Source organism: Tauraco erythrolophus, chromosome 4 (assembly GCF_009769465.1).
Source record: "Tauraco erythrolophus isolate bTauEry1 chromosome 4, bTauEry1.pri, whole genome shotgun sequence".
Taxonomy (NCBI): Eukaryota; Metazoa; Chordata; class Aves; order Musophagiformes; family Musophagidae; genus Tauraco; species Tauraco erythrolophus.
Window position 1 is genome coordinate 57,846,084 of NC_141468.1, and position 13,525 is coordinate 57,859,608.

Here is a 13,525-nt window from a genome sequence, read left to right on the forward strand (position 1 = left end):
CCCCGCGGTGCCCGGGGCTCGCAGCGGAACTGCGCCGCTAAAAGGCGCGCCCGCGGAACCGTCCCGCGCGGCTCAGCGCTGGGGGAAGCAGCAGTTCGCTGCATTCGGGTAGGGCGGGGAGCGACAACAAATTAAAAAATCTCCTCAAACCAACAGCCCCTTCAGTAGAGCAGGGTGGGGTTTTTTTGTATAGTTGTATATAGTTTTGTCTAAAGTCTGACCGAAACCATCATTTCAGTCAGCAAGTGGGTATGGCTTTTGCTCTCTTAAAGAGACAATGTAGTTACCCTAAGTGGACAGACTCTTAAACAAGCTCCAAGCAGCTCACTAAAAGCTTAACATCTAGAGGCAGTAATCCCAGGAGAGAGATACTAGATGTACAGTCAGGTTTCAGATCACTCTGCGGTCACATAGTGAACTGAAGAAATACCACTAGGTAAAGCTGCTCAGAATTTTTGTCAGGGTGCGTGGCAATCACCATGAAAGTTCGAATTGTCAGTCATGCATAAATCCAGGTAGTTTGGGGATGGCTAGAAAAGCGCTGTTGCTGTTATGCTGTGTAGTATTTAATTTATAAACAAGGGAATACTGCACCCGAGGGTAGATTACAATTAGAGATTATTTGAATGTTCCGCATGTTGTACTCACTCTTGCAGATGTGTTACGTGTTTGTTGAAGCTTTGTGCTGAATTAGTGGTTACCTGTTTTCCCATGCACCGAGTAGGATATATGAACTGGGATGTACCTTGTATGTGCCAGACATCTGTTGGTACTGGGGTAGTGTGGTCGTCCTGACAGCTTTTTTTAATATAATCTAGAATTCTAAATAAACGTGATTAGTTTTTACATAGCTAGTATGTCATGAGTGCTTCCTGTTAAGTGCTTATAGTTCTTTTAAACGGCAGTGTGATAATCTCATTGGAAAATTACTGTTCTCAGAGATTGCTTTCCAGAGCGAGGCTAGTTATAGTGAGTGCCTCGAGTAGTCATCGTGCAGGATCTGACTTAAGGTGGTTTTGTCTTGGCCCAAAAGATTTTCAAGTACTTCGTGTTGTGGCTGTGCGTGTCTTAAGTGCTTGGCAAAGTAACACTGTGCTCCTAAAATTCAAAGTCTTCTCAGTACTGGCACCTAGATCACTATCTCAGAGCTACCTACGACTACACAGAAGGTTTAAAGAGAAGGGGCTATTTCAATTTATGAATGTGTTTTCTGTTGGGTGGTGGGAGAAGAGTGGGATTTATCTGTGACAGCTGCTTAAAAATGCTAAGTGACTAAGGTCTAAATCAGGAAAAGCAATTACAGACTAGACTTCCCTTAGCTTTATTAGTAAGCAATTATTTTATTGATAATTGTATTCCCTCCTCTCACCCACCCTGTAATTCCAAAACCGCATGTGCTGAACTAGTTGGAAACTAACTGGCTAGAGAGGAAGCATTTGAAGGGAAGTGGCAGGATGGAGGAGGATGAGGAGAAAAGACTGTTTGCAAAACTGGCTTCCATTATTGGATTAAGTGGGGAATTGAGGATCTCCATGTAACACCATTCTAGTATTTTTTTAAAAAAGTAAATCCAGTGGAGCATTACTTGAACTGAAGTGCACAAGAGAGTGTGAGTGGAAGTCATCCTTTTCTGCAGAGCTGGTACTTAGTAAATTCAAGGCCAGGCTCAAGGTCATTGAAATATTGCTAACTTGAGAGTAGTGGGTTTTGGGGTCGTTTGGGTTTTTATGTTCCTATCCCCTTTGACAAATATTCTATTTCTAGTAATATGCAAATCACAGCTTTGCATTAGAATGTTGCAGTTTTTTCATTTCTTGGTAGATTATGGCTCTCCTTTTACCACTTATCCCCACTGCCTTGGATTTCGCTCTGCCTGACAACACAATAGATTTTAAAATGTTTCTGAAAAATAATCTTTCTTGGGTGATGTTTGTGTGTTATGTTGTTCAAAATCACCAAAGTGCTTTTTAATTTCCCATTTAACAGAATTTTATACTTTACATAGTTTGAGGGTTTTTTTGGTGGTAGTGGGGTTGTTTTTTTGGATTTTTTTGAGGAGCCTAGTGCAAGTTTAAAATTCTTACCTGTACTAGAACAGATAGAGATCAAACATTTGAGCTCTTCATTGAGAATAAAACAAACTCAAAGAAATTCAGAGCCAATGTTGTTGCCTGAGTATGTGGTCTAAATAACTTTTTTTGGGCTTATAGTATCCTTCATAGAGAACAAGAACATGCTCTGAAAATGATTTCAAAATTCCACAATGAGACTCAAACAGCTGTAGGCTGTAATTTGTGGAAGTCTGCGCACACTCATTATGACTGGTGTGCCTGGGGCCAGAATGGAGAAGCTCAAAGGAGGTAGTTGTGAAGTATTGTTATGGATTTGCAGTTGAACTCTGAGAACGCTTAGAAGGCACAATTCTGTGTGGGTCAAATTGATTCAGAAAATGCCCACTGACCCATAGCATTGCTGTAGGAATATTTATGAAAAATGAGCCGTGTTAGTAAGGAGGCTTCCCATTTCAGAGTTGCCCAATGCACGGCTGTCTAGAACTAGGTATGTGACTCTGGACCTGCCCCTTGCTGTGGCCTTTCCCAGAGGGCCCCATGCATGCAGGCAGGGAGAACTGGGAGCTTTGTGACTTGCTTTGGCAACCTGCTTCCTCCCTTGTCTGAATTTTGGCAGTGGGATAGATGCACTTGTAGTCACCCTGTGTCGCTCGACGTGTGATGAACGGCTGCCTGGTACCTGCCAGGATGTGATGTTCAGGCAGCCTCTTGCCAGCTGCCCGGCGCAGTGCCCTGCTACCCCGTGCTTGCCTTTGCTCATGTCACAGACACCTGGCAGAGTTGTGAAGCAGAAGGGACTTGGCAGATGCTCTTCAGATGTTTCCAGTGAGTTGCAGTTCTCAGAATTCAGCTGGGATATGTAAAAAGTAGTTGTGTTGTTAATGTCAGTACAATGAGATCATTCTGTAAATGGAAGGTGTGGTTTATTATTTAAAAACAAGTGTGGTTTTTTTTTTTTTAAATACCTTAAATATACTTAGCTTAAACTTGTCTTGCATGCTTCTCTGACAAGAAGTGGAAAACTGGATTGGACATGGACCATGCCAAAATTTTTTTTAAAAAAGTGATGGCTTAGATTTTGATGTTAGTAAAAAGCTGGACCAATTTAATGTAGTCACGACTGCACGTTGAAAAAATCTTCTCTGAAGTATGTCATTCCAAGTACTGATAACCTGACATACTTAGAGAGACTTAAATATAAGCTACTGAATCCATAGCGTAGGTTTCCCAAATACTGAGAAATAAGGAGTGCTGAAGACCAGGTGCTAATCTTATGTACTTACATATTAATGTTTTCTTCATATTGTTTTTTTACTGTTAGCAGTTAAACTAAAGGACTTTTTATTACATTTATCAATAGTTAAAAGGTTAGTTCAAGTTGAATTTGTTGTTGATGACCAGAGAACTTGTCACTCGCAAGTTTTCCAAATAAGCTGATAGGAAAGTGTGAATTTTTTTTTCAAATGCTACTTTTCAACTGTAAAACTGATTAAATTTTTTTTTTAATAGTATGCTTAGGTAAACCCTGGTTTTGCCATCCCTGTTCTCTAGAAAATAGGAGTGATCCTTACAATTAGGATCATAACTGTTTTGAATAAATCGAGTCATTTACAAATGGAGTGAAATGTTAACAATTGATATTAGTACTCCAAGATTATTTTTTTTCCAGAATGTAGCTGGAATGAACAAAGATTGCCAAGTTTGCTTTAAAAGGCCTGATTGTAAAGATCCCATTTTATCTTAAATCAGCTTACCTTGCTCAACTGGTTCGTCTTCTGCCAGGTCAGCTACCTGCTCTGCCTTGCCGCATGAGTGCTGGAGTCAGCGTGGGGAATCGGTTAGAAGCAGAGGGTGGAGCAGGATCATTACTTCTGACAGGAGTGCAAACGCAGAGCAAATCAGAATGGCCCTGTAACAGCACAACATCTTGAAACTGCTGAGACTTGTCTGTTGCAAAGAAATATGATGGTGGTTTTGGGTGTTTTTAAGAGTCACCACTACTTCAAAATTAGATTATAGTCTAGAAATATGAAAAACTAGCAAAGTTAATTAGATTCTTCTTAAGAAACAGGTAAATTTATGTGTGCTTCTGAGACTCTCATGTGGTCATGAAAATTTTCTCCTAAACATCCCAACAAATATGCTATGTGGCTAGCAGAAAAATCTTTGGAGCCTTTCAATATGCAGAACCCATGTGCAACATGTGCGAATCAGCCTCTTTTGCTTCACCTGCTAGCTTTTGGAGCAGAACCCCTGTGTTTGGAGTCTTTAACTCAGTTCTTTAGCTGTTACTAGCAAAGCACTTTTCTTGTTCTGGGTCATCTTCTACTGTCATTGAAACTTAAAATATCCTTTTTGCATCTGTTCACATCTTAATCAGTTTTCCTGTTTCACACGAGCCACTTCAGTTATCCTCAGTAGTGGTTACTAATGTGTGACTTTTTCCTCCTTGTTAGGGAGGAGTTGAAGTGACACCTCTGTGCTTATCTTAAAGTCATCCTGTGTTTGGTGACACCCCTTATATGGTAACAGAGGTGTAATCTAGAATTTGTAGCCTAGTTTTTAATTTATTTGTTTCCATATGGGATTATTGAGGAGTCCTCTGTGTACTTAAGGATGGTGGTGGGTTGAGGTTGGTATTTTCAGGGTACATAGATCTTTGTTCTCCACTTTGCTTTATGCTTGTAGGTGGAAGGTGGTATGTGCTTTTGAAGTCAGTTTCAGTACGTTGTTTTCATTACTGGAGGTGTGCTATGCATTTTGTTAGCTTCAGGCTGAGAGCCAGGTTAGGGAGCTAAGAGCCTCCTCTGGAAGCTTTTCTTTCAAATACAGATCAGCAGCAAAGTAAAAGCAGAAAAAAGTATCTTGTATACATGAATTCCTGCAAAACCTACCCAAAATGTTGAATTGATATCAGCTCAGAAATCTGAAAATAGTAGCAACACATAAACATCATTAAAAGATTCTTTATTTGTCAATCAGGAGTGATCAGAAGGCTTTAAGAGCAACGATTGTGTTTAGTGAATTGTGTGTATTTGCTGGCTTAGTTATAAAGTTCTGGTACTTTAGCCCTTAAAAACGAGGGGAACAGTGAAGGACTTGAGGAAATTTTCTACTCTGGATTTGAGACACCATATGAAATGGCATTTATGAAGAAAGTAAATAGGTGTATTCATACCTCATAGAAAACCATTCCTATATTTGTTCTGCTTGTAATGCATTAGCTAAAAAATTGTTTCATTCTGTTCTGCATTGACAAGTATTAATTCAATCAAAGTAAAAAACCAGAAGCAATCCTGCCTCAGTTAAATAATGATGTTGAATACTTGTTGTAAAAGGCTTGCTTTGCTGATGAAATTTGATACGCAGTCTTGAACCTGATATTCCACCCCGTTAATAGCTCTTCCTGAGTAAAGCTTTCAGAGTCTCTTGCCGACATGTTGGGACTTACGCTTCAAAAGTTTGAGTGGAAAGCTCTAAGTGGTTTTGGTTGATGTAGCTTCTTGTAGGAAGTCAGCGGCATGAAAAGGAAAATGCACGTTGTTGTCTTTGCATGGATTGCGCCATTAGTTTACGATTGGAGGTTACAGTTGAATTAAAAAGGGTAATTCTCATCAATGCACTGGGATTGTTGTTAGCAGTGTATTAGGATACATCAGAACAGTAAGAGATGCTGGATCAAATAAATGATTGTTATAAGCACGTTATAATGCTAAGCATTGTTGATACGTAAGTGTTCATTCTGCTGGTTTGTGCTTGAAATACACTGAACAGGAATGACCTCGTGGAGGCTTATTAGTAGGTTAGACTTGAGAGTTCGTAGTGAATTGTGTAATCCAAGTGCATATTGTGATTTTTAACCTCTGTATGATTCTTAATCAGCATTATGCATTGGTCTTGAATATTGGTGTTACTTTTATAGTCATCATGTTTAATAAAAATTAGAAAACTTCCTTTAGAAAAGTTTACATTACTGATGTCAGCTCTTTAATATTTATGTCCCTAGTGTGCAATTTCCTTACCCTTATAAAGGATGGGAGATGTGCAAGTGTAGAAATGTACTTGATGATTGGCTTTTTTTTCTTGAATGGTTTCAATTCTGTTTCAAAGTTGTCCATTCATCTGGAAAGTAATCTTTTACAGAAACCTGGTTTGGGCCAGGTGCTCTAAGTAAAGTAAAGCTGCTGCGTCTTTAGAAAAATTGAATTTATTTTTTCTGTATCTCCGTGTAAATTTTATCAATCATGTGATATTTTTTTTTAATGCAGAAAATCTAATTTGAAACACAGGAATGGCTTATAGTAATAGATGTTGACTCCTGTAATTGGTAAATTACTTGGATTTTTTTTTAGTGAGCATGAGTCCTAAAGTTCAAGTAGTTGAATACTCTGTTATTCTTCAGAGGCAAGGTTAAGTAAGTTGCTATTCTGAGTTGATTTAATTATTTACCTATTAAAATAGAACCTGTAATAAGGTCTGAAATATCAGCGATGGTGTCCCCTTTATAATAAACATTTAAGGATACTTCTAAAATTTAGATGACTGCAGCTACTTGATACCTAGATGTATTATTTTCTTCTAACAGAATATATAAAGCTTTTTTAAAATACTCATGAACATTGTTTAGCATTCACTTGAGTGTATCAACCTAACTACAGTTTGACGAAGAGAAGCAGCGTCTTGGTTATCTGACATACCGCTGAAGTCCTTGGCCTAAGAATACATCTGTTCATATTGGTTTAATTCTTAGAAGGCATCTGCAAAAGTGTCTCTTGCCATAGGCTGAATGTCAGGAGTACAGTGGATCTGTAGATTTTTATTCTGCCCTTCTCCCTGGCAACCTGTGTAGACCCCAGGTCATCACCTGCTCGACATGATTCATCTGTAGGTCAGCAGTAGAATACATCTTCTGTCTTTGCCAACAGGTCTGCACTATTTAGTGGTTTGAAGCTCACAAAATTAGTGAAGAAATAAAAGTGTTTTCCTCTGAGGCTGTCGGACTCTGGAATGAGCTGCTAGAGGGACATAAAATTCAGTCACTTTTAGGACGTAGTTTATGACCCCTTTTCTTTTTGATAAACCTTTCCTTCTGAAATAACATAGATTAAAAAGCGTATGAAACTGCTTCTCATAGGAACAAAAAGATAAATATCTGAATGTTCTGAAAGTGTCTTAAATCCTAGATCAGAGACATAATGCAGAAAGAATAAATGTTTAAAATGTAAACATGGGTTGTGGTCTTGAGGCTGTTGGTGATCCATTTCTGCTACCTTTTTTTTTTTTTTTTTTTTTTTTCTTTTTCCCATGTTGTCTTTCCTCAATCTGGTAATCGTGGTTATCATGCTAGCCGCTTAGATGAAAAAAGACTGTATTGCAGCTGTAGCATCAGTTCCTAGTTGTGGCAGAGGTATGAAAAAGGCTGTGTCTAGATGTTGAGGTGACATCGGTGAAAATACTACTTGCCTACTTTATCTAAGGAACCATGAGTCTTTCAGCAATTTTCTGGTCTTGATAACCCCTTGATGCCTGATAGGTTAGTGCTATTAGGCCATCAGCTGTCTTTTTTTAAAAAATACTTTTCTTGATTTTGTTCATTTATCTTTATGTAGAAGAATCTTTACAGTCAACGTGTATTTCTAGATGCTGTGTTAAAATTGCTGGCAGAGTCTATTATTCTATACAAACTGAACAATCTGGCCCCTTGTTTTATTTATAAAGGTTCAATGTATCTTTGCCTGCCTACATCAATCTGCAAGGGAGTGTCAGAAAGGCCCCGCATTCGCCGAGCCGTGAGTTATCAATAACTTTTCAGATGTGTTAATGAATGTGGAACAAACGCAGTTATGTGTTTAAAAAAAAAAAATGGATCCACCTCCTGAAAGGCAAAAAAGGAAAAGCAAAACTCATTACTGCAGTAGCAGGCATGTTTATAAGGGGATTGCTCTAGATTTTTAGTCGTGTAACTATAACTAAGAGGTAAGATCACCCTCTAGAAAACCTATTGTTGAACTGCTTTGAAGCTCTATTTAGCTTGTGGATTACAGGTTTTAACTGTGGTATCCCGCAGGCAGATTAAGCATGTGATGTTTTTGGAAACTTTTGTTTGCTTAATAATCTGAGACTTGGCTCATCTGAAAACGTTATCAGTTCTGTGCATAGGATGCTAATAGATATTTTAAAATCTGATTACATGTTAGTCAAGCCTTTCTTACTATTAAGATATGGGGGTTTTATTCCCCTCTGTTGTACCTCAGTTACCACAATAATGAATTTGGCTTCTTGAATTGCTTAATAGATTCAAAATTCTGAGTGTTTCAGGTCATGAAGCCATAAACTTTAATAACTGCAAAATGTATCTATGCTTTTTAAAATATTTGATGAAATGGAAAAGGCTGCTATCTGAACTCATTGGATGTCTCTTTTTTTTTTCCACTCAGCAGCCCTCCTTGCTTCAGTAGTTCACCAGTAGGTTTTCAATCATTAGAGATTTTAACAAGTTGCTACGGTTTAAAAATTGAATAAACAGATACATCCTGAGAGAGATTAAGGTGTTTTATCATGCCTGTGTCTTAACAAGAGAGCCATAGCAGTGGTTTCTCTTCCGAATCTCAAGTAGTATGATTATGTTGTGATTTGAAGGAAAACATATTCCCTCCCTCATCCTCAAAATACCAGCTGGTTACTTTGTTCTGAAGACTTCAGGTCTTGCTCTAAGATGGGGTTATTTAAACTTGCAATCAGACCTCAAGTGTTTGGGCAGATTGATGCTTCTGCTGATGCAGGAACTACAACCTGCCATGATGAAGATATAATTAAGATATGTCCAGCCCAACAAATGGCATGTAGGGGAAAAAAAAAAGGCTTATGATACAGAGTTATGCAAATGTCTGTAAAATAATTTTGAGTACAGGCTATGTCCATATGTTTGACTGACTTTTTTTCAGGTTTGTAAGCACTTACAATCATTCTTCTGCCAACTCTTTATGCTACTCCCATCAGAAGTAAGAGGATGCGTTGCATCCGAGAGCAAAATCATAAAATGAGTATCAGGTGGGATTCGGTGAAGACTCAATGTGTATTACCTTGTGTTTATGAGGCTGCTTTTATATGCCAATTGTTGCATACAAATACATCACTATTTCATGCAAATAGAACATATAGCTCATTTAACTAATGCTGTTGTAGCAAAGTGTTTTTAAGCTAATGCTGTCTTTCTGGTTTGAAGCACTTTTCACGCTGCATTTTTGAAGGGGAAGTGTGAGAGGATTTTAAAATAGCATTATAGAGCATTAAAACATTTATTTGTGGTTTTGATGTTATTTGGCAAAGAAGCATACAGTGTTTTAAGCTCTAGTTTCCATAGGCCTTCACTATGTGACAGGGCAATGTTAACGCTTTGCATGTAACCTGCAGAACACGTGTGTCTTCCCAGGATTTCTAACCTGGAATGTGTTGATTTCTGTATTGCAGGTGACACCACCCGTCAGCGAATCAAATTCAGTGATGACAGAGTATGCAAGAGCCACCTTCTCAACTGCTGCCCTCATGATGTGCTCTCTGGAACTGTACGTAGCTGAATCTTGTGTTTTATTTAGATAAGAATAGAGAAATTCGAGTTACATTTGTTCTTTGTAATATCCCTCGTTTTCAGCAAGTATGTGTCTAGTGCTCTCTGGTAGTTCAAAGGAACTTTTATAAGCAACTAATTTGTGGGTTATTAAGCTATTTTTTAGAAGTTTCCAGTTCTATATATTAATTATTACTTACAAATTCATTATCGTTTTTTATAACACCAAAAAAAATCTAAAATGCATAAGATATTACCTACATGAATTGTACTATAGCAAAGTGGTTTTAAGCTGGTACTGATGGAACTAGTAGGTAAAAAAGTAAATATGATTTATGCATAAACTGTGAAGTTACTTTCTTAAAACTTCATGTTGCAGTGAGAAATTACCCCACAAACATTTCCATAGGGAAGAGAGGTGATCTTTCTTCAGAAATATTTTAGTGAAAACAGTTGAAAGTTCAAATAATTGCATTTCTAGAAGCTGAGATATATAGAACATGACAGTGACACTCAGTTACTGTGCCATTTTCATGAGTGGCATGAATTTTTCATGAATTTTCAGACAATTTGAAAATCTCCACTTATATTAATAACTTCACTTTTTTGACTTGTTTTTTTCGTGTATTCTATAGTAGAGGTTCCTCTGCCTGAGAAGAGCAAGCAAGGGGGCTTGGACACATACCGCTAGCTTTGTCAGTGTGCCCAAGCTTTACCTTGTGGTGCCCAATTCAGGTAGATCATTCTTTGTGAAAGGCAGGCAAGTTATGTTGTATTGATTGTTTAACCTGATGTTCCATGGTGTTAGAAGAATTAACAGTAGAGAGATGTAGTATGATGATGTGCCTACTGTTGTTAATACTGCACTTTGGTAGCTTTCCTTATTCACGTTGGTGCATTTTCTTACCCTGTGGCAGAGGGGAAAATAAGTACTGAAAATGTGTACTTCACATAAGGATTATGTGAAGCATTATTGGTTCTTTGTGCCATATCATTCCAAATGGCTAACTGGACTGGAGCCTTTAATGAAATACAGAATGGAATTAATTTGCAGAATGGTAAACTGAAATACATATACTTGGTAACTGATTTACCTGTCACCTGGCCTCTAATATACTTTCCAAGTAGCTGTGATTTTAAATTACCATAATGTTTTTAGTTGATTAAAGGGCTTCAGACATGCATGCACACGCTAATTGTGTTTATTTTACTAATTTTGGCACTTGGACTGACAGAGCAGTAGTTACAGTCCATCCTTCCTTCTTCTTGAGTCCTTGTAAAAGTTGGCACAACTGTAATTGCTAAGAAGCACAGGAGGAAGAGACAAAATAAATAGTAGAACTGAACCAGAGAACTTAGCATTTGTCTTAATAAAAGAGACAATGGAATAGAAAAGGCCCACTTGTTGAGCTGCTTCATAAGTTTTGTGGCTTTCTAGTTTGTTTTTTTTTTCCTGTCCTTAAAGACACTCTTTGCTTTTGTATAGCAAAGGTCTGTCATATCGCAAAAATCAGATGTCTTGAAGTTAATGTGTTGTGTTTGGCGTGTGCTGAAGATAATTCACGCTGAAGATAATGCATCTTGCATATGTTTCCTTACCTTCAAGTCTTTCTTTTTCATAACTAATTTGTAACAGTGCTTTGTGTATCAATGCATATGTAGTTTTATTTTCAACTGTCCAAACAAAATGAGGGAAAAGAGAGAAGAACATATTCCTCTTCATTCATCTGTTTTATTGTCCCGTGTTTTGGTTATGTGATGAGCAAAACAGCTCATGGTTGGGGGAAGATATGGGACATAAAAGTATGCTATAAAAATGTACTAAGTCCTTGGTCAGAATCCATAAGAAGATACTGTTAGAAGGTTAATTTGACAGCTTTTCACTGTGGTCTAATTTCTGGAAGCAAAAATTTCTAGAATAGCTGTCTTTAGCAAGTAAGGAATGTTTATCTTAGAACTATAAAAGTTGTAGGTATCGTGCAGTAATGCCACTCATGGTGCAGATCAAGCATGTAGTTTAGGCCTGTTACCTAGTCCTCACTGGAAGTTCTCATCTGTATCGTACTGGATGCTGCTGCTGCTGCTCTTGGAGTACTAAACTCCTTACTCAGTGAATATCAATCTTTTTTCTTCCTCAAAAGGCAACTAGTCATCAGACCACGGAATGTGTTCCACAGTGTAATTCTGGGTCCAGAAAAACAGTCACTGGTTTAATCCTTTTAGTAGGAGTAGTAGAAAGGGACTCATAAAAGACAGACTTTATCTGACCCATGTGATGTTCTGCTGTTTGCCTATTCATGGGTCTGAAGAAATGGACCTACTATCTTAATAGCAGCTTTTAAAGAGCGAGAAGCATATAGTGGGACTAAACAGTTTACTGTTGATTTGGAAAATGATTGTGGAGTTTTCTCCAGAGTTTTGATGGGAAAATTTTGATGTACCTTGACTTTCAAGATCTGTAGATAACAAAGATTCAGATACTCTCCCCGCCCCCCCCCCCCCCCCCCCCCCCCCCCCCGTCGCCAAGTTCAAAAACAGAATCTTGCACTTGTGAAAGAATAAGTTCTCTGGGCACATTTTATGAAAGTAAATCTCTTCGTTGACTAGATTATCAGTAAAATACTGGACACGGATTGCCATTTTTCTTTTTGTGTCACAAGATAATCCGTGCAATTCTTGTGAACTGCGTATTACTGTTCCCACATGTAAAATGCAGACTTCTCTGCTCTTCCAATCCACCCACTCTTTCAAAAGCACGCAAGGAGGACATTCACAGATAACGCAAGACAAATGAAATGACTCATATGAGTAGGCTCTGTTAATTTAGTGTGTTCTTTTTCTTAATGGCCAAATACCCAAAACTCTGCTGAGGAATTGATTTCCCTGGACAATAAAATCATGTTCCCCAGGCTGCAGTATGTATTGGTAAACGTAGTGTATGTATTCTTAGAAGATTGGAGACTTTCTCTTTGTTGTCCAGCTTCCTGCATATATTATCTCTTCTCTTGTTAGATGAAGTTTATGCTTATTTTTAAGAATACTGTATGAAATCTCTTTTTATTTCTAGATTTTTCTGAAACACTTGCAGTAGGTATTTTCCTCAAGTTTCTTTGATCAGATTTATCTTTTTAGTTAACATTAGAAATATATCAGGAAAAAAGCATTCATACAAATTAGTATAAGTTTTGAGTTTTACTAGGAAACTTCCATTGTCTGGATTGGCAACAGTGCACAGATTCCTGCTTTTTTGAGCTTTCTTTTGCACTTTTCTGTGTCTTGCTTCCTCAGGGTAGTTTGTATTTAAAGGAACAATAAAGTTGTCTTTAAAGGAACCCTGAATATTTGACTTAGGAGTGTAAAGCCATAAGAACTAGCTATGTTCTGAAATTTGATTCTTTCTTCTGGCTGCTGTTGCCAACAGAACAATTCATTCTGTATCAATTTCCCTTTTCTTCCACTTTTCTGGATAGGCTTGTCTAGTTGTCAATGAGCTTCAATTGTTACCTTCTTAAATCAGGAGATTTTTGGTTACGTTCCTATTTTATTTCATTTCATTTTATCTAGGGACATGTTTTTGTGCTGCTAGGTTTCTGGTTTTGTAAACTTGAAAATTCTAAATCATACAATCAGAAGTGTCTCAGTGCCTGCAGATGATTTAGTGTCATTTCGGGGAGAGAACGGCTTTGGATTTTTTTGTGGTCTACTTCTAAGGGCAATGGGAATAATGGGCTACAGGGAAAAAATAGGTATAATAGCGAGTCCCAACAGCAAAAATGTAAACAAAGATAAAATTATAGCATCCTTTTTAAGCTTATTAAATTGTAATTATAAATCTATTGTGCTCTGTGATTATCTTTTTATTTGAAATGTGTTTTGAAGTTTGTGC

At 37.7% G+C, this 13,525-nt stretch overlaps 1 protein-coding gene across 4 annotated transcripts in view; it reads left to right on the forward strand.

Annotated features, from left to right (window-relative positions):
• LUC7L2 (LUC7 like 2, pre-mRNA splicing factor) overlaps positions 1-13,525 on the forward strand; it is a 37,732-nt gene that overhangs the window by 416 nt on the left and 23,791 nt on the right. For 2 of the 4 annotated variants that reach the window (XM_086611006.1, XM_086611007.1), the window contains 2 exons: positions 7,791-7,861; positions 9,543-9,637. Coding sequence is in view for 2 of the 4 variants with exons in the window: in XM_086611004.1 (XP_086467130.1) it covers positions 9,543-9,637 (95 nt within the window). In the remaining 2 variants the exon portion in view is untranslated. Of the gene's footprint in view, positions 1-7,790; positions 7,862-9,542; positions 9,638-13,525 lie in introns of those variants that run through there. The other 2 variants (XM_086611004.1, XM_086611005.1) reach the window with 1 other exon arrangement.